We start from the raw sequence: 23,529 nt of genomic DNA, 5'->3' as shown, positions 1-23,529 counted from the left end.
AGTAATGGCCAGACAGTTATGATAGGAGGCTTCTGTAGTTGTCACAGGTGAGTCAAATACATACCTATTGCATTTCCATCCAGTCTGGTAGAGCCAGTAAAAATTCTAGGAAGAAAATTCCAGACATAATAAAATAAAAATTAGACTTGGAAGCTGCAGCTTCAATTTCAAACACTCAGGAAAGACAGAAAGGAAACATTTCAGGTGTGGCACTTCCACTAACATAAACAATGAGGCATCAGAGGAACAGAACTGGTCAGTGAGCTGAGCTGAGAGCTGAAATGCTTATACTGATAGGAAGAGAAGGTGACACAACAAAAGGATGGGGGAGAGTCAAGATATGATAGCATGGAATGTCACGACAGTGGGAATGGCAGACTGAGGACCTTTAAAAAGCTGCTCCTCCATAAGAGCAACCAAAAAAACTGGCAAAAATTTAACAAAATCAACTTTTTCAGACCTGAACTCTGGAAACTACCAAAGGCTTGTAAAAATGTTCCTTCAAGAAAAATGGCTGAATCTTTAGACAGCATAGAATTGGATCATGTTTGTTTTAATTCATCCTGCCAATCTCACTTTAGAGTCAAAGACACAAATAGGTTGAAAGTAAAAGTATGAAAGAAGACACAGCATGCAAACAATAACCAAAAGAGAACAAGAGTAGCTGCACTGATATCAGACGATGTAGACTTAAGACTAAAATCAGTAGTAAAGACAAAGAACATTTTATAATGATAAAAAGTTTAATCTGTCAAGAAAACCTAACTATTATAAACATATATGCATCTAACAACAGAGCCCCAAAATCATGAGGCAAAAAACACAGAATTAAACAGGAGAAATAGACAATTCAACAATGTCCAGAATCGGCAAACCTACACAAGCAGAAAGTATATCAAGTATATCAGTGGTTACAGGAACGGCGGGAGAGGAAATGGGGAGCGACTGTGATAAACGCAGGGCTTCGTTATGGGGGTGATGAAAATGCTCTGAAATTAGGTAGTGGTAATGGTTGCACAACTCTGAATATACTAAAAACCACTGAATTGTACATTTTAAAAAGAGTAAATCTTACGGTGTACAAATTGTATCTCAACTTAAAACAATTTAACAGCACACAAAAAGGTGCTGGGCAAGTTACTATTTGCACTATCTGGCTAAGGCAGAAAAACAGGAAAGAAATGTGCGGTTAATGGCACAACAAACATTTTGTTGTATTAGCCTAAACCTAAGGGGAAAAGTAGGGAAAACTCATCAAAAGTACATTACAGACAATATCCCTGTTGGAGAGAAGCAGAAAAGCAACAAGAGCAAGGTGATCAAAATATGCTGATGAAGAGTTTAAAATACTAGGGGGCTTCCCTGGTGGCGCAGTGGTTGAGAATCTGCCTGCCAATGCAGGGGACACGGGTTCGAGCCCTGGTCTGGGAAGATTCCCACATGCCGCGGAGCAACTAGGCCCGTGAGCCACAACTACTGAGCCTGCGCGTCTGGAGCCTGTGCTCCGCAACGGGAGAGGCCGCGACAGTGAGAGGCCCGCGCACCGTGATGAAGAGTGGCCCCCGCTCGCTGCAACTGGAGAGAGCCCTCACACAGAAACGAAGACCCAACACAGCCAAAAATAAATTAATTAATTTAAAAAAAAAAAAAAAAAAACTAGGAAAACTGTTCTGAGAGCAATATAAATTATGTCATAAATTCTATACTGCTATCATTTCAGAATTATCTATATTTAATGTACATGATTAATCAATGGTAATTTTCAGAGGTTTGTTGATTTTAAGAAAATTCCTATTTTAAGCCCTCATATAGAATGAATATCTTCAAATGGGAATACCTGTATTTCTCCTGGATGTTTAGGTCAAGTTTTAAGTGAACAGAAATAGTGGGAAGGTTTTGAGGAAAAAGAAATGGAAATGTCAACTTGGCCAACTCTCACTCATGGGTAGGCTTTAAATCCGAAACTCTTCTTGAAATTTTTTAAAAAGTAATTTCTACACTAAGGAAACAAGGTGATTTAAAACACTAGCACAAGGAAAAACTCTTGTTTTTGACATAATTTGGTCACAGTTATAATTTTAAAAAAGGTTATGATACAACTCAAGATCAAAATCCAAACGAATGTGAAGGTAATCAGTAGTTGTGGATCACGTGTGCCACTTTTAATCTCTCCTAGTTTGAGTAATCTAGAACTGACAATACTTAACAACAGTCAAACAAATTAGTGGTCATTCATACCCAGTAAATATACAGAAGATGCCAAGCCACTGGGTAGTCCAGCTTCACTGGAGAAGAAAATCATTACCTGTCTACAGCTACGACCACACTCTGTGAGCTGGTCTCACCGACCGATTCCTGGAAGCTGGCCATCTGTCTTTTGTCCACTCCACCACTCACCAAATTACCTGAAACACAATGCACAAAATCAACGGTGTTTCCAAAACAGTGAAGTATTTAGAACAAAGAATCCTGTGATATCCAATATGCACAGACAAGGAACATAAGTGAGAATGGTTTGCAGGCAAAACAAACAAACAACCCCCCAATGATGACAGAATAAAATTAAACTCAGGTTATGGCATCTGGCATTCAGAATACATTCTTATTAGAGGCTCCCTGGCTTGTACCATTCATCTCCCTTTCTTAAGCGTCTTTTACATTTTTATAATATTAAATGTCTCTTTTTATGAAAACAAATTCAAATTGATCAGTACTAACTCAGAGCTCCTAGAACATGTAATGGTTTCCACATGCAGAAGGTCTGGAGAGCTCTCTAGGATTTCACTCCAGTCACCCTCATATACACCCCAAGGAGTAGGTGCTATTACCCCTCCCCCATTTTCAGAGTCTGTGCTTTTATACTGTACTACTGTATGTGGGACCTAGGAAGCTTGCTCTCCGCATCAAATGGCCTGGGTTTGAAACCTACCTCTGCCACTTCCTCATAATGTCACCTTGTTCAAGTCACTTCACCCTTTGTACCTCACTTGCCTCATTTACAAAATGGGGATGATAACAGCCCCAATTTCACTGAGTTGTTACAAGGTTTAAATGAATTAAAATATATAAACTGAGTGCTTAGAATGTGGCCTGGCACGTTTGTTTACCCTTTTTACTATTAGTATTGTTATATCACGGACAAGAGAGTCTCTCAGTTCAATGTATCGCCAGAAATAATTCTACTTTGATAAGAACATCAGTTAACAAAAGATGAACATGGAAGAGAGGTTGAATCTACCTTTGAAAATCTAGAGATACACACACCCACTCCTCGAATACCAGATGGCTTTCCCTCCAACATACTTATATGTATAGAAAAACGTAATGCACCCTGCTGATGCTGATAAAATAGGCATTTACTCGACAGTTTAATCACAATTTAGAGAGCTGAGGCAGCACTTCCGCTTCCATCAACAAACATACTGTCAGCTGGCACGTAAGGAAGAGACGATCTACGGGACAGTCCTGATGAGACAAGAAGGGTTTCGTGCCGGTTAACTGGTGAGTCCGTGACGGCTCGCCGGGGGGCCTGGTATCTTACCGAGGCCAAGGCCCATGAACTCTTCTCCCGACAACGTGTGGCCCTTCAGGCTCCCTTCTCTTTCACGCCCGGACCCAGACAGGTAGCGTGTCTTGACACCGGTTCCTATCAGCTGAGCGAGCTCCAGCTGGCTGATGCATTTCAAGATCTGATGAAAAGAAGGTGTGAAAAGATGAGTTCCCATTTCATTGGCTGTAAAGGGCACTATCATCTTAAATTAGCCATTAGAGAGTTCTCTGAAACAAGCAGCTTATCAGGTGAGAATAAAATCTGAGGGTCTCAGACTGGCTTCCCTAGTTCCAGCTAGGCAACCCTCTGAGTGTGGGTCTGGAAGACAGACTTCACTATTTTTTTTCTTATCTTTTTTTTTTTTTTTTTTTTTTTTTGCAGTATGTGGGCCTCTCACTGATGTGGCCTCTCCCGTTGCGGAGCACAGGCTCTGGACACGCAGGCCTAGCGGCCATGGCTCATGGGCCCAGCCGCTCCGTGGCATGTGGGATCTTCCTGGACCGGGGCACGAACTCGTGTCCCCTGCATCGGCAGGCGGACTCTCAGCTACTGTGCCACCAGGGAAGCCCTTTTTTTCTTTTTTTAACTATTAAAAAGGGAAAGAGAAAAAAAAAAAGGGAAAGAGAAAACAAGTAAAAGAAAAACTGGTACAGTAGAGTTATGCTACACAGATGTTTAGTTATGCAAATTTAATAAATGCTCAATAAAGGAAGAAAAAGCATTTGACTGGAGCAGGGGATTTCATCCACCATGCCACTCAGTAAGTGCACCATGTAGTCTGACTCAGCCACCCCCCATCTCCCTCCCACTCGACCCCTCAGATACACAACACACCAGCCTCCCCAGCCTCCCTGCTGCTCCTTTACCTCGACACGTCTGGCCCTACCCCAAAGCCTTTGCACTCTCTGTTCCTTATGCTTGAACGTGTTCCTTACACTCCTCCCCATGGCTCACCCTTTAGATTCCCAGCTCGGACATGTGTTCCTCAGACAGACCTCCCTCGACCGCCCTGAGATCACACACCCTCCCCTGGCCACGCATATTTTTTTTCCTTAGCACTTACTACTTTTTGGCATTATGCCAGATATTTGTTTGTTCTCTGTCTTAAGAGCCAACAGGGCATTAACTCTGTCTTGTTCACTGCTGAATCCCCAGCACTTAAAATAGTTGGTGATTATTATTTGGTTTATCAAATAGATGAGAATGTGCCCTGGAATGGTCTCCCAGCCCTAAGGGGTGGTGCAGGTGCTTGACAACGCGTCCCTGCGCACGGGCCGTCTCTCACCTGGAGCTTACCCGAAGAAACAGAGATTTGTTTCAACTTCTACTGGAGCAAAAACCAGCTACTTAAAACTTACTGAGGGACGACGGCACGTAGACCTCTAGGTAAACCCTTCCTAAGGAATTTCCATGGGGACTTCTGACTAAAGCTGAGTTTTGCTTTTCATGGTAACCTTACAATCCAATCCCAGAGTATGGGACTCCATTATACCACTGAGCACTGCTGAGTATTTTCACTTATAAACGGCCTTCCCCTTGACTGAGAAAGGTACTTAATTTGGCCAGAGCGCGCCAAGCCCTGACTGTTCCACATGGCATAATACTGTTAAATTTTTACTAGTAAACTGCTAGTGTCCTCCCTTTTCCAGAAGCTGGAATCTCAAGTATGTCAATAACACTTGTGGCCGAGGACTTACTGATTCCAACCTGATTTCTCAAGGTTTCTGCATATCGAGTAGGTGGCTGATTCATTTTTAACATTTCCAGATGCTGCTATATACTTGGCAACTGGCAGGAACCCCACCTTCACCATATCTCTCAGGTTAAAAAAAAAGAAAGTTCTAAGAGAGAAAGCAGCTATTTATTGATTCACTAGGTATCATGACTCCTCAGAAAACAGGAAGTTATTTCTTAAAAAAGCACACAACTCAAAACAACACCACTGCCCCCCCCATCTTTTCTCATATGGAATGCTCCAGAGTGGTGACCGAGAAAGCAAACATTCGGTGAAAAGGGACTGAGGTATGTGCCATGATGATGATGACCATGACAGCTAATATCTACTGAGTTCTTACTACTTGCCAAATGCAGTTGTAAGCCCTTTTCCACGTTAACCCCCTTTTTTTCTCAGAACAACCCTATGAAGGTTGTAGAGAGGAGGAAGATGAGGCTCAAAGACTAAGCAACTTGCTATGTCATACAGGCAGGAAAAGGATGATACCCAGACTGGATGCCAGCGTCTGGCTCTAGGCCTTCCCCCTGAACCGCATGATCCCCATGGCAGGAGGAGGCTGACAGCAATTTTCTTTCTAGGTCATCGCAGTCCCCACCACTCTCCATGCCCTCACCTCTACTCTTTCACAGTTTTCTCTCTAAAACAAAAAGTAATACGTACAGACAGTAGAGAAATTAGAAAACTTCAGGAAAATAAATCGCCTCTATAATGCTATCACACAGATAGGATGTTAACATTCCTGTTTATCTTTTCAAATCCATTTTCTGTGTACGTCTGGCATGAAGGACGAAGCCTCACAAAGTTTATAACGATTTCTCAATTTAATATACTGTGATCACCTTCCCACAGTATTAGACAGTGTTTAATAACATCTTTACCTTTTTCTCTGAAGTCTCTTTCAATCCACAGGCCTGCCCCCGCCTCACCCCCCAACCATCTACTATTTTCCATGCAATGTATTTGTTGAAGAACGTGGTCACTGGCTCTGAGGCTCTGTCATATCCTAGAGTTTGCATGCTGCATTCTCATGATACCATTTATTGTGTTCCTCTGTCCCCTACATTTCCTTTAAACTGACAGTGGAGGCTTGAATTGACTCAGGTTGAAGTTTTGGGCAAAAACATTTCTTAGGAGGTATTGTGTGCTTCCATCAGGGAGCATGTCATGCCCGGCTGTCTCTCCCTTCAGCAACGTTATTTTATTTTGTTTCGTTTGGTTTTATTTTTTTTTTAAGATGTTTTTGATGTGGACCATTTTTAAAGTCTTTCTTGAATTTGTTACAATATTACTTCTGTTTTATGTTCTGGATTTTTGGCCACAAGGCACGTGGGATCTTAGCTCCCTGACCAGGGATCGAACCTGCACCCCCTGCATTGGAAGGCGCAGTCTTAACCACTGGGCCGCCATGGAAGTCCCTCAGCAACATTATTTTAAATGGCCACACAGCATTCTAAGGAGTGGTGCAGCACACTTTTTAAAAAAAAGAGCAATCTCTCATTGTTGGGACACCTAGGCTGTTTCTAACTTAATTTTTCCCTTGAATGACTAAAATTTCGATGAACAACCTTTCAAACACCTGTTTGTGCACATGGATAATTATATCCTTACGTGAAACTCTTAGAATACGGTTTAGTTAAACAAAAACGTGAAACCACTGGCAATTTCCCTAATGGCTCACTGTAGATGCTGACCATCTCTTTTCTCATACACTTAGGAGAAATCGGGCTCCTTGGCTTTGTCTTAAATCTACTCCCTGGTGGTAAGAGCTCTCAGGAGGTACCTAAGGACTTGGGAAAAGTGGGAAGGAAGCTGCCACACCAGAGGTGCTCTCCGCGTGGACACCGGCCACCGGGGACAGGAGCACCTTGTGAGGTGGCGCATCTGAGGCATCTCACCCACCACGCCCCAGGGAGTCTGACTTTTCTGATACATGATGTATTTGAGGAATGAGACCAAACCCAGTTAAAGTTAGGCTTGACTTCAAGAAAAATGGAATCGACCAAAGAGAGACTGGCTCTGAATCAAAGGACAGCTGGGATTCATCCTCACTAAGAAAAGGCAACCCCAGGCTTTCAAAGAAACACACACCTCGTGCCAGGAATTCCCGAGGTAGTTGCCGTCCGTGTGAGCCACCGTGATGAGCGTCTTTATGGTGTCGATGTTCTTCTGCTTCATCTCTGTGATGCTGGAGCTGGCCGTCAGCAGGGAGAAGCGCGCAAGAGCCTGAACGTAGGCATCTCGTTCCAGCTGTAAGGGAAGCCGAGAGGGAACGCTGAGATCCCGCCCTGAGCAACACCGTTTTCACACTGAAGGGACTGAGCACTGGATCCTCTGCCCCTTCCGTACACACGTCGACAGGCTTTACATACATTAACACACCACTTACTCCACACTGCTATCCTCCCGCTACCTGAACAGCCCATCTCATGTTTGAGAACTAGTCTCTCCTTTGCAGCCAACCTCAAACTGATGTTCACGTTCCATTCCCTTCGGAGGGAGTAGGGGAGGAATCTGCTGAATGCTAAGATTGTTACATAAATTCTAATTTCTACAACAATCCTGCAAGGTAGGTCTATTTTCTCAAGTTTACAAATGAGGAAATAAAGGGTGTCTTAGGGAGAAGTTAGCTAGACCAATGCTAGAGAAGCAGCAGAGCTGAGGTTTGAAACCCAGATTGTCTGGTGTCAAAGCCCGGGGTCTTGGTACAAAAGAAAATGTCTAACTGTAAGATAAATGGGAACAGACGACTGAGTTTTTCAACATAAATGGGTGCCAATTCTTAGTGATTTAGCAAATGATACATGGGACTGACAACTTTCTGGTTTCCTAACATTCTGAGAACTGTATTTTGCTTATTTGAGTTTTTCAAGATTCAAAAGATTTACAGACATATTCATTGTGCTTTGAACTATTTATTTCCCTCAGAGAAGACCTGGAAATAAGGGAAATTAAAATAATAAGCTGATTTTAAAAGGAAAAACAATATTTTAAGCACCAGGGCAGGCAGTTAGCCAGATGGATAGAAAGGCTGTTTTGTCAAATCCAATTAAGTAGCTTGGACCCCACCTATCTTCAAAGAAGGTTTTAGTCCAAATCTCCAATTTTTTCCCCTAATGAGGCTGTTGCCAGCACAAATCTGTGGGCTTCCTCTTGGTGGGCATGAGCACAGAGTTTGTTGAGATGTTTTTGGCTAATTGGAAATGTCTGATAGTTTCTAAATTTTTCCAAATCTGAAAGAAAATGGCCCACCAGTATCTCTGGAGCTGTGTTTATACCCACCTGCATTCCAAAGATGCAGGCAATCCGGATCGCACATCGGATGCCTTCCAAACACAGAGAGGCCACTTCAGTGTCATCACAGTTCTGCAGTCCGATGCTGTAGGCTGCCAACAGTGGCGTCCACACCAGCTACCAAGGAAGGAAGTTTTCAATAACGTCTAGAATCTCAGTGTGGAAGAGCACTTAGAGGCCACACTGTTAGTTATGAGCACAGCCAGGATGCCGAGTTCACTGCTACTTTGATTCATTCACAAAGTAAAATAATTTTTCCTAAACTGTGGTCAAAGCTGTCACTACAGATATGCCATTTACTAAACGTACAGTTCTAAAGGAAGGATGGCAAACATGCGGCTAGTGTGCCACCACCATATCTATCTGTGCTCATGACAGACATCACTGATCAATCAGAGATCCCACTCCCTGCTGAGTCTAATCAGGGCTCGAGAATCCTTTACACAGTGCAGGAGGCATCCATCACTAATCAGAGGCCGGCATGCAAGGTGAAATCTATAAGCAACTTGTGTTCTACAAACTTTGTTTATTGAAAGCTTCCTAATTCAAATTATTTAGACCTTACTTTTCCTCCAAGTTTCTTGTGAATTCCCTGAAAATAAAAGCTCACAAAAATCTAGAACTGGTCAACTAACAAGATATTAACAGTTACTATAAAAACATCTTAGAGAAAAACATGAGTGCTATGTATTTAGAAAGTGTACCTTTTCTAGACATTTAAAAAAGAGACCTTAGAATATTGTCTTTTACTTCTACATAATTTCATCTGATAAACTAACCCTGAGGCCACTGAGATGAGATGTCACAATAAAACTGTCTCTTATGCCTGAATAATTATTAATTCATTCAATCCCCCCGGCAGCCCTGTAGCACTCTGCATTTGTCTCCATTTCACAGACGATCAACAGACAGAGGCTGAATAACCTCACCATGGTCACAGAGCGACGAAGTGGCAAAAGCAGGGTTTAAACCACACGTTCTGATGGCAGAGCCCATGCTGACGTAACCCTAGCATCATCACAGGGCTTCTAGGAAGGACTTGCTTTAGTTGCTGTCCAGAAAGACACACCCAGGCTTGGCCTTTTCCTCTCCCCAATCTCTCCACCATCATAAACTCGCTGGTGAGCTTCTGGCTGGTCAGCTCTAGAATCAGGCTTAGCTGTGTCCTAACTTCTCAGGCTACTCACTTTGAACATTGGCCGGACGTGGTCCAGGTGAGTGGCACTCGTAAATGGGGCTTTGGCGTGGCTCACAGCCTCCATCAGGGCTTTGGCTGTTTTAGCCATTTGCTCCATCTCCAAATTGTATAGTAGCCGTCGCTGCTTTTCACTAGCGACACCTACGAAGAAATAAGAGAATAATAGCAGCTAACATTCACTAAGCGCTTGCTATGCGCCAGGCTCTGTTTCAAAAGATTTACAACAATTAACTCACAAACACTCATGAGGACCACTACATGAGCCTGTTACAAGTATTATCGCCATTTTACTGATAGGAAATGAGGCACAAAGACATTAAGTGACTTGCCCAGGGTCACACAACTAATAAGCAGTAGAGCTGGGACTTGAATCCAGGCAGCATGGCTCTAGAGCCCGTGCTCTAAACCAGCGGTCCCCAACCTTTTTGGCACCAGGGCGGGTTTCGTGGAAGACAATTTTTCTACGGACCTGGGGGGAGGGGATGATTTCGGGATGACTCAAGTGCATTACATTATTGTGCACTTTATTATTATTATATTGTAATATATAATGAAATAATTATACAACTCACCACAATGCTGACAGGAGGTGGAGCTCAGGCGGTAATGCGAGCGACGGGGAGCAGCTGTAAATGCAGATGGAGCTTCACTCGCTCGCCCGCCGTTCACCTCCTGCTGTGCGGCCTAGTTCCTACCAGGCTGCGGACTGCTACCAGTCTGTGGCCCGGGGGCTGGGGACCCCTGCTCTAAACCATACACACTGCTGCCTCTCAAATAAAGAAACCGGTAGCTTCACAGGGGTGTTAACTCAGAGAATTCTAATCAAGGTTGGCACAATCACCACTGGTATTACAGCAGAGTTTTAAGGAACATTTTGGGGGAATAATTTAGCTCTCAGATTATTTTAAATTCCCTCTTGTAACTAATTACAAATCTAGCAAGAAGATAAGTGATATTATGAAAGCGCCAACATAATCATAATAACTAATTTAATCATATTTCTTATTTAGATAGCTAGATATGCAAATTAAATCTATCACCAGGGAACTTAATCATGCATTCTGATACACTCGAAAATTGGAATTAATAGAAATAATTTGCCATTAGACCTTACTCTGCTTAGTAGATTTGGTTGCAATCGTGTGTTCTTTTGTTTCTTTCATTGCAATTTTCTTGCCTTCTATTTCTTCATAGATGCTTGAGAGATATTCTTCAGGCAGATCTTTACTATCATTGATACCCCGATTCATTTTAATATACTGCTCTTTTGTCATTTTATTTTTTACCTGAAATTTAAAAAAATTAAGAACCCATTTAGAAGACAGCCAATGGCCCAAATAAAGCTCCTTATTTAGCCACTATAGTATATGTATCATTAAAATATTTTACCTGAGGGCTGTGCAGGTCTGTAGTTAGCATAATAATTGAATATGCTAGGACATATGCAGTGTCAGCACTAGCAAATAGAGTCTGCCTGAAAAAAAAAACGATTCCAGATGTGAGAACATACACAGAGACGACGCTGGAAGGGTACAGTGCTCAAGGAGATGTGCTTCTCTCAGAGCAGGCCAACTGCTCTTCAGGATGCTTTCATCATCACTGAATGATAACTAATGATCCAGAGTGTAGAAAAAGCTAGTTAAGAATACGTGTCAGATTTAGACTTCTTTGAATAGAGCAGTTTCAAGTCGATTTCTTAAAAAGATCCTTAAGGAGCCTCCAGGGCCAGGGACGAGGGTGAGGCAAGCGAGGCCCTCCCCTACTCCCAGGTGCCGACCCGACAGCACATGACTCTGAGCGAGGCCCTTTACAGTCTGCCCCTTTAGTGCTTCGCTTGCCTCACCTTGGTCCTGTTCCTGAGAATATCTACTGTGTGCTAGGCACTAGGTGGAAAGATAACTAAAACTCCTGTCCAGTTATTAGCCATTTAAAGTTTACATTATGCGGGCTTCCCTGGTGGCACAGTGGTTGAGAGTCCGCCTGCCGATGCAGGGGACACGGGTTCGTGCCCTGGTCCGGGAAGATCCCACATGCCGTGGAGCGGCTGGGCCCATGAGCCATGGCCGCTGAGCCTGCACTCCGCAACGGGAGAGGCCACAACACTGAGAGGCCCACGTACCGCAAAAAAAAAACAAAAAAAAAACAAGGTTTACATTATGCACTATAATATTTAACAGCAGAAATACGAAGAAAAATATTTGTTTCTTTAATAAACAATATGCTGGTGAAGTCTGACTTTTTTCGCCTTAGGCAAGAGAAGAAAGACAAATACTTGGGGATGTACAGCCTTGTAATATGTGAGGCTAAAGAAAAACTTGTCTATCCAAACTGCGCCCAACAGGAGAAGGAGAAGTTCTGAAGAACACAGTAAAAGGTCTACATTCTAACGTGACATTTAATTGGGTCACATATTTACCGACTAGGGGACAGAGACCAAGGTCTCTAGGTCCACATAAGAGATATGTTTAAAGTAAATAACATCTAATTGTGTCTTCACAGAAAATTCTAATACCTATTTGGTTAAAACGACCAGAGGCTGCCTTTTCTGACCAGGTCATCTCATGGGGACAGCCTGGAGGATTGGGACCAATTAATATGAAAACCAAGCTGACTTAAGAGGCAAAACTGTTCTCAAAATGTTTCCACTGAAAATTTTCCACTTCATGTTCACAGTATATTCAGACATTCTTAACTTCATGTTCAGAGGAAAGAGCATGAGCTTTCTTGAGTCAGACAAATTCATATTCAATCTGCTACTTTCTAGCTGATTAATTTTTGGACAGGTTGCTATCTCAGAGCCTGTTTCCTCACTTATAAAACAAGGATACTACCTCCCAGGCTTACCGTTAATTAAGATGAAATGCATGTAAAACTCACGGCATGGCTGGCACACAGGAGGTGTTTAATAAAGGTTAGCTCTCCTTTCAATTTCCATTTCCTATGCAAAAATGAACTACCTATCAAAAAAGGCCCCAAGGGACTTCCCTGGTGGTGCAGTGGTTAAGAATCCGCCTGCCAATGCAGGGGACAGAGGTTCAAGCCCTGGTCTGGGAAAGATCCTACATGCCACGGAGCAAATAAGCCTGTGCACCACAACTACTGAGCCTGTGTTCTAGAGCCTGTGAGCCACAACTAGTGAGCCCACATGCCACAACTAATGAAGCCCACGTGCCTAGAGTCCGTGCTCCGCAACCAGAGAAGCCTCTGCAATGAGAAGCCTGCGCACCACAACGAATAGTAGCCCTCGCTCGCCGCAACTAGAGAAAGCCCGCGCGCAGCAACGAAGACCCAACACAGTCAAAAATAAATAAAATAATAATTTAAAAAATTGAACTGTAGGGAAAATAAACTCTTTTAAAAATAAAAGAATTTAAAAAATGTTTTTAAATTAAAAAAAAAATAGTTAAAAAAAAAGGCCCCAAGATGAAATCATGTACTTAGGTGGGGTCTTATTAGTTACGGAGCCATTTCAGTAACCTGCTCATCAGTATGTAATCAAAGAAAAACTAAAATTCTTCAGATCTACCCCATATATTAAGTCAGGGAGCTGTTCCTGATTAGGAAAGAGATGCCTGAGTGCCTCTTCTCAACCCACAGAACTGCTCTTTTGTCATAATTAAGAGTGTGGGCTCTAGCTGTGTAGTCTTGGGCAAGTTACTTAGCCTCTCTGGTCCTCAACCTCCTGTAGAGGGGACATGAACAGTCGAGGTGAGGTCTTAACGTGAGACACAGTGAACAGAAACTTTAATAGCTTGGCGCAGATTAAACCCCAACCACGCTAAGACTGGTGCTCTGAGGAAGGCAAAAAGAGAGCGCAGAAGGGACTTAAACATGGTGCTCACCCCTGGTTGCACTCTATGTATCTTGCAGCAAACTTCTCCATTAACCGATCAATCTTCTGAGCTTCCCCAGGTAGGCGGAAACCTTCTAGAAACGTCCGCAGGGCTGAGACAAACTCCTTTTCACAGAAGTCAAGTTGGTCCACATAGGCATACATCACCTCCTTGTTGAACTTCATGCTTTCTCCCAGAAAATCACCTACTTGGGTCTGAAACATACACACTCACTCATACCTACAAATTGTCAATTATGAACACCCAGTGAAAGACACTTCAGTCAAAGGCGGGGGTGGGGGTGGGGGTGGGGCCCGAATGCCCCAGCTCTGAACACCCAGAATGGGTTGAACTGCTAGAAAAGTTAGGCGACTCCCTGAGCCTGCCCACCCACCCAACCATTCCAGGTTCAGACTGTCCCGCCACGAAGGAAGAGGGGGAAGCACAGGAGACTGAAAAGTGGAGGAATGATGGGGCACACTCAGGAGGGAGGTGAGCTGCCAACGAGCACCCAGAACAATTTCTAGCAGCCAAGTGACACTTTTAGCTCTGACACTGTCCCACCAAATACACAACCACCTGTCAGGATGCTGGTTTATTCCCTTTAAAGAACTTTTTGCAACACTGCCCAAAGGGATAAATAGAACTTTTTGCAACACTGGCCAACCCTGCTGTAAGCAGGGGCGTGGACAGTAGCACTGCACTCAGGGTCGGCCAGTCTCTAGGTTAAAGCCAGAAAGGTCTCAGAATCACCCGAAAGAACCCACATGCACGTACCCAGCCCCCAGTCTTACAGAATCGAGGCGCTCCTCCTGGTGCAGGAATTGGGCAATGTCTTCAACTGATGTTCCCAGCATGCCCTGCTCCTGGAGATACTGGATCCCTCTCTTGGGTTTCTTGTTGAACCTTTTTCAAGAGATGGGACACAGGCTGCTTATTTCAAACTCTGGAGGATAGAAAAAAGCTAGCATTTGAGGCAAATTACAGTAACACCACGAACTGTGTGTGTCCTGGTAGTTTTTCTCAATTCCACTTTTAATTTTTGACCAGGCTTTAACAGAATCTGCTGGTTGTCACTCAATATCCATTGTCCTCTTCTCCAACAATAATAAAACCTAGATGTTTAGCTGGGCACACAACTATCTGGGATAAGAACTACATTCCCCTGCCTCGCTTAGACAAAGTACGGCCATGTGATAAAGTTCTGGCCAGTGAGAGGGGAGCAGAAGTGGTGTGGATACTTCTAGGAAGGATCCTTAAACAAAGCTGACTTGGCAGGGAGGTGTACATTTTTTGCTCTTTCCCCTTCTTCCCCAGAATATATGAGTGATGACTGGAGCTCCAGCAGTCCTCTTAAACCACGAGGCAACACTGAAGATGAAAACTGTATTCAAGATGGTGAAGCAGAAAGATAAAAGGAGCCTGGGTCTCTGACGTCCATAAGAGCCACTGCAACTGTCCTAGCCTGTCCCCTTTGGGATTTTCTTTAATGGTGCTTAAGCACTGTTACTTCTGGATTTTCTGTTAAAGGCAGGTAAACTTAACTGACGTATAAATTCAACTTGTTATTTACCAGGCCATGCATTGGGGAATGATCTTCATGTATAAGCACAAACTGTGGCAAGGACTGTGAGGACAGGCTATGACTATGGCGCAGGGACAGAGACTACCTCCGGACTGTTCAGAGAGTGTGGCTACAGGGGGCCTCTTTCAGGAAGAGATGCTTTGCCAAGCCCGAAGAATGAAAAAGATCCAAGAATATTCTAAGCAGAAGGTGCAATAGTGCAAAAAGCTTGAGGTGTTCAAGGGACTGAAACGCCCCTTGTGACCCAGGAGTACTGAACGGGGATGAGGTCAGTGAGGGAGGCTGGAGGCTGGATCGCGCTGTGGGGAGGAAATGGGAAACCTGCAATGACTGTAGGCAGGGAGTGACAAGACCTGATTTAAGTTTTTAAAAGATTCCTTTAGCTGCTGTGGGAGAACAGACTGGGGGGGATGCAGGGATGGTGAGAGTGGAAATGAGGAGATCAACATTTTAATTAATAAATGAGTATTATAACATCAACTTTTAAAATAAATTGAGTTTACAAAACTAATCATTCAAAAGTTGGATAGGATGTGAGATTGTGTGTATATGTACTTTTGTGTATAAAAAACTGAAAAGAAACATTATGATTTACCAGTGATTGTATTAATGATGATGTGGTTATATGGAAGAATGTCCTTATTTTTCAACTATGTACAGCTGAAATATTATGATGGCTACAAAGTACTTTCAAATGGTTCAGGAAAAAAATACACAGATAACACTAATATGGCAAAAGTTAATTTTTCTGTATCTTGAAACTTTCCACAATACACAGTTAGAAAAAAGTGTTACCAATGGTGATTTCCTCTAGGTAGTAATTGTATGAGTGATTTTAACATTCTTGCTTTATGCTTTTCTGTATTTTCTAAACTGGTTTGACTTTTTTAATTAGGGGGGTAAAAAAGACCAGGCATCAACCACACAAAGCTATTAAATTTCTCTCTCACACACACTCACTCTCAGCCCAGCCTGATCGGGCCTGGGCACAGGTGCCAGCACTGGTCTCTGGAAACAGGCATTTTGTCTTGAGGAGTCAGTGCCAGGTTCCCAAGAGATTCAGCTAGAGCGACAGCCACACTCACAGGTCAATGCCGTGTTCAATCATCTCCTTTTGTTGCTTGATGACCTCAAACTGTTCCGGATCATCCTGGACGGCCGTCTGAGTCCCCGAGGACACCGTGGACTCCATGGATGTCACGCTGCTCCGTCTCGCCATGTCAAGGCCTTTCCCGTCCCCCATTTCCTGATCCGTGGGCCTCTCCTGACCTGCGATGACATAAAAGCAAAGGAAACCAAATAAACAGATGGGACAGAGACACGGCTGAGGTGAGGTCTGCCTCTGCAGTTCCCTTTCCCAGACCTGTAACAATAAAGTTTGTACTGTAAGGGTCATGAGCACCTTGATATCACTCAGTTACTTTACTTAACAACTTGTTTGTGGAACTTGATAAGCTAATGCTAAAATTCACATGAAAGAATAGAAGTACAAAACCAGTCAAGACACTTAAGGAACAACGAACAGAAAGACCTGTCCTAGCAGGTATCAAAACTCACTGCTAAGAACTCTAGGCATTTGAAAGGTGTGGTACTGGTGCAAGAACAGGCAAATCAATAGAACAGAATATTCAGAAACAGACTTACGCACACAGGAGAATTTGGTATATCAGAAACCAAATCAGTGGTGCTTCAAATCAGTGAGGGAAGAAGAGACCACTAAAAAAATGTTGGAATAACTGGCTCCCCTTTTGGAAAAATGGAGTTCGAGCACAACTCACACTATTCCCCCCCAAATTCCAGATGGATGAGAAAACAGAACATTTAAAATACTTCACCTAGTTTGCAAATGAAAGTGTTTTGCTAACTCTAAGACACCTATATCAGGATAGCTTCTCCCGATGACGTGAGCAGCCTATTGTGCGTGGTGGGGGTGAGGGCTGGATGGGGAGGTTGTTTGCAGCAAGGGTCTCTCACCGAGGCTGGCCTGGTGGTTGGGATTCACATACAGGTCTTTGCTCCACTCCACCATGCACTTGAGGATGGACACGAGGCACTCCAGGCCTTTCTTCCTCAGACTGAGCTCCTAAAGGACGAAAGTGACACGACACAGAGACTCAGCAGATAAATTAAGTGCCGACATCTAGAGGGCTCCGGGAATCCTGAGACGACACGAGATAAGCACTGACATTCGGTGCTATGAACCCAAGGAAAAGCTAACAGGTGACATAAATATTGACGGCTCATTGCAAAAACCATGAACATCTTTAAAGGTGTTCATTACAAACTCCCCAGCAGCAAAAATATGGGATGTGTGCATTCCTAAAACAGAGTATTATCTGGATTTTTTAAAAGAAAGTTCTCATTCATTGCTTGTTTAAATTAAACAAAACACTTAAAAATAGCATTTAAAAAAATAAATAAATAAGAGGGTCTTAACTATTGACCCTGAAAAAAGAGAAAAGAATCTTTTCCAGCAGATGAATGATTGTGGACATACCATTATCCCCTAAACACCCACAAAAGCATTCCATTTTAAGGCTTATTCTGCAAGTAAATAAAAATACCGTTTTTTTTTCTTTTAAGTAGCATTTCTTAAAAGTTGAATGCAAGATGTAAATGTCTTAAAAAATGTTGCAGTTCCCTGGTGGTCTAGTGGTTAGGACTCTGGGCTTTCACTGCCAGGGCCCAGGTTTAATCCCTGATCGGGGGAACATCCCACAAGACACGCAGCCAAAAAAAAAGCAAATATTTTAGACTCAAAACAGCATCTAAAATAGTATGGATCTCTCTCTGTGAATTTAATGACAACTATGGACCTTCATCTAGGAAAAATGCCCATACACCAAAATTCTATCTATAATTCCAGGTGGCTCACAGACCTTCTGACCAGTTTCTTCAGAGACTTCAGGTTAAGAATACTATTCTCTTTGTAGGCACTCTAATAATGAGGGAATCTAATATGAAGAAATCTCCTTTGCCTTTACTGGAGTCTGGGATCCTGTTTTCACGTGATCTATGGAAAGGTGACAGAGTGAACTCGCCTCTACAGGTCTCAGCTCAAGTGTCACCTTCTCAGGGAGACTACCCTGAAGCCCCATTAAAAATGGCACCACCCTCACCTCCAACATCCCTTCTCTATCGTCCCTGCTTTATTTTTCTCTGCGGCTTACTTCTTCATTGTTTGCTTTCAAGTGTTGGGACCACAGCAATCGTGCACATGGATGTGCGTGTCTGTGCTTTTTTCACTGCTGTATCCCCAGCACCAAGGACAGTGCCTGGCACACAGTGACTCTCGAAAAATGTTTACTGAAATGAATGAACTTTAAATTATAAACGAGTGTTCTCAGTGTTTGTACCTGCAGAGGTGTCATTCCCAGCTCGTGTCCACTTCTTCCCTGAGCGATTTTGGATAAATCGTTTACGAGGCGCTCAAAAATGTTAGCAGCATTTAAATCACAGTCGTAGTTGACATAAATATCTACAACACACTGGGCATCTTGGAAAATAACACATGGATATTAGAAATTCTGACTGAACACAGACAGCAGTTACGTTATCTTATTAAATGAGATCCCTTGGTCAAAAACTTTTCCCAGTGAATTACTAACTCAGGCTGGACACACCTCACTCTGGAAATGCATGTTGGAAGGACCAGGAGCATGGAAGGCCCTCTTTCTAGGCCTGCCCTGGTACTAACTGAAATCTTAGGCAGCTGCTTCCACCTCTCTACAGCTCACTTTCCTCATCAAAAAAAGGGACAACTGCCCGATCCAATTCTTAAAGTTGTGTAACTTTTATGCAGTTACTCAGATAACAAATAGATGCTCGGTTTATAGCTACACAATTGTACAGTGTAAGGGAAATCCACATTTACCTTAGCATCCAATCAAGGGTTGGCAGCACCAAGACCCAGGACCCTGTGACTTACAAACCACGTTCAGCTTGTAGGTAGGGTGACAAGTGTCCTGGTTTTCCAGGATTACGGGGTTTCCCAGGACGTGGGACTTTCCATGCTAGAAGCAGAAAGTCCTGGGCAAACCAGTCTGAGTTGGCCATTAGGCTAGCAGTAGCCTTTAAGGTAATGATTTCCTCAGCACTTCATTAAAACTCTAAAAGGAGGAGTTAAAGGTCTTAATCTGGACTTTGGAGAATGAAAGCATCAGAAGTGTTTCTGGGCAAGTCAAATAGATGAGCACCCTCAGGGTGAAAATACCTGCACAGATCCTTGTCAGGGTCTGAATGACCATCCACCTGTGCTCAAAAGAACTTGTTGATGTTTCTAAAATGTTCAGGAAAATCTCTTTGAAAAAGACCTATACGACAAGAAGAAGATAAAGGAGGATACCAATTAATAATTTAAATTAGGGCTCAAAACCCCCAAAGCCTTTGAAGAACAGGCAGAGCCTATGAGTGAAGCAGCCCAGGCAGGAGAAGAGGTGAGGCACACACACTGCTGACCAGCACCGGAACCCTGGGTGGGAAGAGCTAATAGGGTAGGACCACAGTGAACCGAGAACATGGCCCCATCAGAGGGAGCAGCTGCTCCTGAGACACCACCAAGAGCTGCTACGTGGAAATGCAGGACCGGGGCTGTGGTTTTCTGAGAGAAATCACAAATCTGGATGTTCATGGAGAATCTGATTTCTCAATTTGGAAACTAATTCAAGTTATCCCAAACAACTTATAGGCACATGTTTGGGGACTGAGCCCAACACACAGACCATATGATTTAAACCTTCGGTTAAAATGAAAGGTATACAAGATTTGGGGGCAGTAACTTTTTATGAAAAGGTGTTCTCTTGCTCAAAAAATTCTTCTTTGGGGTACTAGCAAGTAGACTGTGTAACTCTAGCTCCTGGTGACTATGCGGCCAGCAGTTAACGCATTATGCAAAAGTGTCATCAAACTTAAAAAAAAAGAAAAGTCAATTTGGAGTCCTTACCTCTATCTGCATCTTCAAGTGCATTTTAAAGTTTGAAAGAAGAGTAAGAAAAATGGCAAGAGAGAGCTCAAAGACATCAGGCACTGAGGAGACGCCGTTTTTGGACAACGCCACGCAGAGATACTGCTTGATTGCATTGATGAACATCTCGTGAGTCCTGAAGACCGGGCCAGCGTTCTGCAACACGGAGAGGAGGAGCTGCAGGGAAACCACCTTGGAGCGCAGCTCGTGGGATCTGGCGAAGGAAATGGAAAACAAGGACAGAGCTGAAAGGTGAAATTTTAGAAAGCATGTTTCTTGAGAAGGTCTCACTCCTCTACCAGTGGAGCAGGATTTTCTGAGAAGCCAGGGAGTTGAGAATTGGCAACAGCACCTAAATGTCAAGAGAATGAGGGCAGATGGCATGAGGTGAGTTCTCACAGAACCTGCAGGCCCTGGGAGAACGAGAGCTGCCAACTCTCTGTCATAAAGCACAGAACCGAGCAGGAGCAAAATAAGTGCACACTGACTCTGGAAAGGTGGTTCTGCAACTAATCTAATAGAACCAATTACTTCACATCCAGCATGTGAGACGAAAACGTCTGTCCCGCTCTACCTTTAGAGACAAGGAGAACAGTGCTCTTCATCCATCTGCCTCATGCTCCCCATCCCGGCCCACAAGGGATGGAAAGAATGGGAAACTTTCATGAGTCTTTTCCCTAACAGTCACCACATTCTTAACAGAAGAGTGAGGATTATTATTAGTGACTAATAATAATGATAATAATAATAGTAACTATAAAACTCTCATCAAGTACTAGGCCCTATGCTTGGGATGTCATTCTATCATTTCACATCATTGATCCTGCGAGGTGATTTTCCGTGTTCCCATTTCTCAGATGAGGTTTAGTAGCTCATACGGCCATGAAGTTGGACTCAAGTAAGCCAGGGCTGAACACAGCTCCCCGTGGCTCCAAAATTTCTGCTTTGACACTCCACAGCACTACCATCCTTGTGGTACATCCTTGACTCTAAAGGTTTGGCTTCTCTGAGTTGAATCTGGGGCTTAAATCTGTATCCACAAAGAAGAAGTTTCCAATCAGGGTAAGAAATTAAGGTTTGTATGCATCCTGATGGTGGACCCCCAGATCAGCAGATTAATTCATTAGTCAGTAAAAAGAAGATGAATGTTCAATACAATGATTATTTTTAGCATGTAAACCAAGGAAAGGAAAATTGGGCACAATAATCATGGTTGGTGGGAACACAGAGACAATTCATGATGAAAGGACAAGGGGACCTGCATGAGCCTGAAAAAGTTGTAAAACCATCCCGTAAATTCCTGAATTTACACCAACCAGGGGACAAGGCCCTGGGGTTTCTTGGAGCCCCCAAGATCCTTCTGGGTCATTTGGGTTATAGACGGCCAAGAACTGCTGTCTGCTCACTTTGGATCTGGGGGACCTTCGCCCAGGGGTTTCATGGACAGCTTGCAAAGGGAGCGAAACACCAGGAAGGCGTCCTTCTGCAGAATGTGCGAGAACCTGGCGGCCACTGGATGTCCTTGTGCATCTGATTCCTAAGATTAGAACAAAGATGAGAAAAATCAAAGGGTCCAAACCAAAGGGTAACTCTTCAAAAATAAGAAATGTAATTATCTCATGAAAATTTAAATTATTGGGTGGGCCAAAAAGTGCCTTCGGTTTTTTTAAGTAAAAATAAAAGACACATTTTTCATTTTCACCAAGAACTTTATTGAACAACGTATCCACTCTTTTGTTCCACTACCTTCTGCCATTTTTCAGGCAACTTCATGATTCCATCTTCCCAAAACTTTTTATCTTTTTGAGCAAAGAACTGTTCCAGGTGCCTTTCACAGTCTTCCAGGGAATTGAAATTTTTTCCATTAAGAGAATTTTGTAAAGACCGAAATAAATGGAAATCCAAAGGAGCAATGTCTAGTGAATACAGTGGATGAATCAGAACTTCCCAGCCAAGCTGTAACAGTTTTTGCCTGGTCATCAAAGAAACATGCGGTCTTCGGTTATCCTGATGGAAGATTACGTTTTCTGTTGACTAATTCTGGATGCTTTTTCTTGACAGCCGCTTTCAGTTGGTCTAATTGGGAGCAGTACTTGTTGGAATTAATCATCTGGTTTTCCGGAAGAAGCTCATAATAGAGGACTCCCTTCCAATCCCACCATATACACAACATCACCTTCCTTGGATGAAGACTGGCCTTTGGTGTGGTTGGTGGTGGTTCATTTCGTTTGCCCCACAATCTCTTCTGTTCCACATTGTTATACAGTATCCACTTTTCATTGCCCGTCACAATTTGTTTTAAAATAGGAACGTTTTCATTACGTTTCAGTAGAGAATCACACGCGGAAATACGGTCAAAACATTTTTTTTCCCTTAACTTATGTGGAACCCAAACATCAAAGCAATGAACATAATCAAGCTAGTGCAAATCATTTTCAACGCTTGATTTGGATATTTTGAGTATGTCAGCTATCTCTTGCGTGGTATAACGTTGATTGTTGTCAATTATTGTTTCGATTTGATCACTATCAACTTCAACTGGTCTACCCAAACTTGGAGCATCGTCCAGCGAGCAATCTCCAGCACAAAACTTCGCAAACCACCTTTGACACATTCGATCGGTCACAGCACCTTCTCCATACACTGCACAAATCTTTTCATGCGTTTCAGCTGCGTTTTTACCTTTCTTGAAATAATAAAGCATGAAAATGTTGCTTTTTTCTTCCATCTTCAATATTAAAATGGCTACACAAAAATTCACCAATTTTGATGTCTTTTTTTTAAATGTCTGCTGATATGACAGCTGTCACATACAATTTAACAAACCTGTTTCAAATGAAGTTAAAGACGACTAAGTGCTACTAGAGCCATCTTATGGAAAAAACTGAACGAACCTTTTCGCCCACCCAGTATTTATTCAATGGGGAAGTGAGGGATGTGGAGGAGGAAACAATATGTCAAAACAGGAGCTTATGGGGGAGTCATTACAGCAATTCTAAAACTTGTTCCTTGTCCTTCAAAAAGTGGGTGTGGGTGGTTTAAAATGATAAACAAGCAAAGGTTAAACCATAAAAAAACCCAAAACAAATATAGGTAATTATTTAGATTAGCTTGGGTAAAAAAGGTATTTCTAAGAATATTATTACAGGATAAATGGGGAAAAAAATGACAGGTGTTTGTTTTAAAATAAACTTCTTTAACTAAAAAAGTAAGCTACATTAAAATTTTTTTTAAATAAATATTTGCAATATATGACAAGGATTAAATCCTCAACATACAAAAAGTTCTCATAATTCTTTCAGGAAATATGGAAACCCTACTCCCAAATGAAAAACAGGCAGAAAGCATGAGTAAACAATTTACCAAGAAATGCA

At 42.8% G+C, this 23,529-nt stretch overlaps 1 protein-coding gene across 4 annotated transcripts in view; it reads right to left on the bottom strand.

Annotated features, from left to right (window-relative positions):
* ARFGEF2 (ADP ribosylation factor guanine nucleotide exchange factor 2) overlaps nt 1-23,529 on the bottom strand; it is a 100,021-nt gene that overhangs the window by 37,101 nt on the left and 39,391 nt on the right. For all 4 annotated transcript variants that reach the window (XM_065892493.1, XM_065892491.1, XM_065892492.1 and 1 more), the window contains 16 exons: nt 21,562-21,692; nt 20,135-20,369; nt 19,406-19,505; nt 18,549-18,688; nt 17,167-17,275; nt 16,278-16,461; nt 14,402-14,513; nt 13,617-13,822; nt 11,164-11,248; nt 10,889-11,060; nt 9,764-9,915; nt 8,565-8,693; nt 7,374-7,532; nt 3,542-3,689; nt 2,306-2,405; nt 65-105 (listed from right to left, as the gene is read on the bottom strand). In XM_065892493.1, coding sequence (XP_065748565.1) covers nt 65-105; nt 2,306-2,405; nt 3,542-3,689; nt 7,374-7,532; nt 8,565-8,693; nt 9,764-9,915; nt 10,889-11,060; nt 11,164-11,248; nt 13,617-13,822; nt 14,402-14,513; nt 16,278-16,461; nt 17,167-17,275; nt 18,549-18,688; nt 19,406-19,505; nt 20,135-20,369; nt 21,562-21,692 — 2,203 coding nt within the window. The remainder of the gene's footprint in view (nt 1-64; nt 106-2,305; nt 2,406-3,541; nt 3,690-7,373; nt 7,533-8,564; nt 8,694-9,763; nt 9,916-10,888; nt 11,061-11,163; nt 11,249-13,616; nt 13,823-14,401; nt 14,514-16,277; nt 16,462-17,166; nt 17,276-18,548; nt 18,689-19,405; nt 19,506-20,134; nt 20,370-21,561; nt 21,693-23,529) is intronic.

The sequence above is a fragment of the Phocoena phocoena genome, chromosome 15 (assembly GCF_963924675.1).
Source record: "Phocoena phocoena chromosome 15, mPhoPho1.1, whole genome shotgun sequence".
Taxonomy (NCBI): domain Eukaryota; kingdom Metazoa; phylum Chordata; class Mammalia; order Artiodactyla; family Phocoenidae; genus Phocoena; species Phocoena phocoena.
Note: the sequence above shows the minus strand (reverse complement) of the source record. Positions and strands in the feature narration are given on the sequence as shown.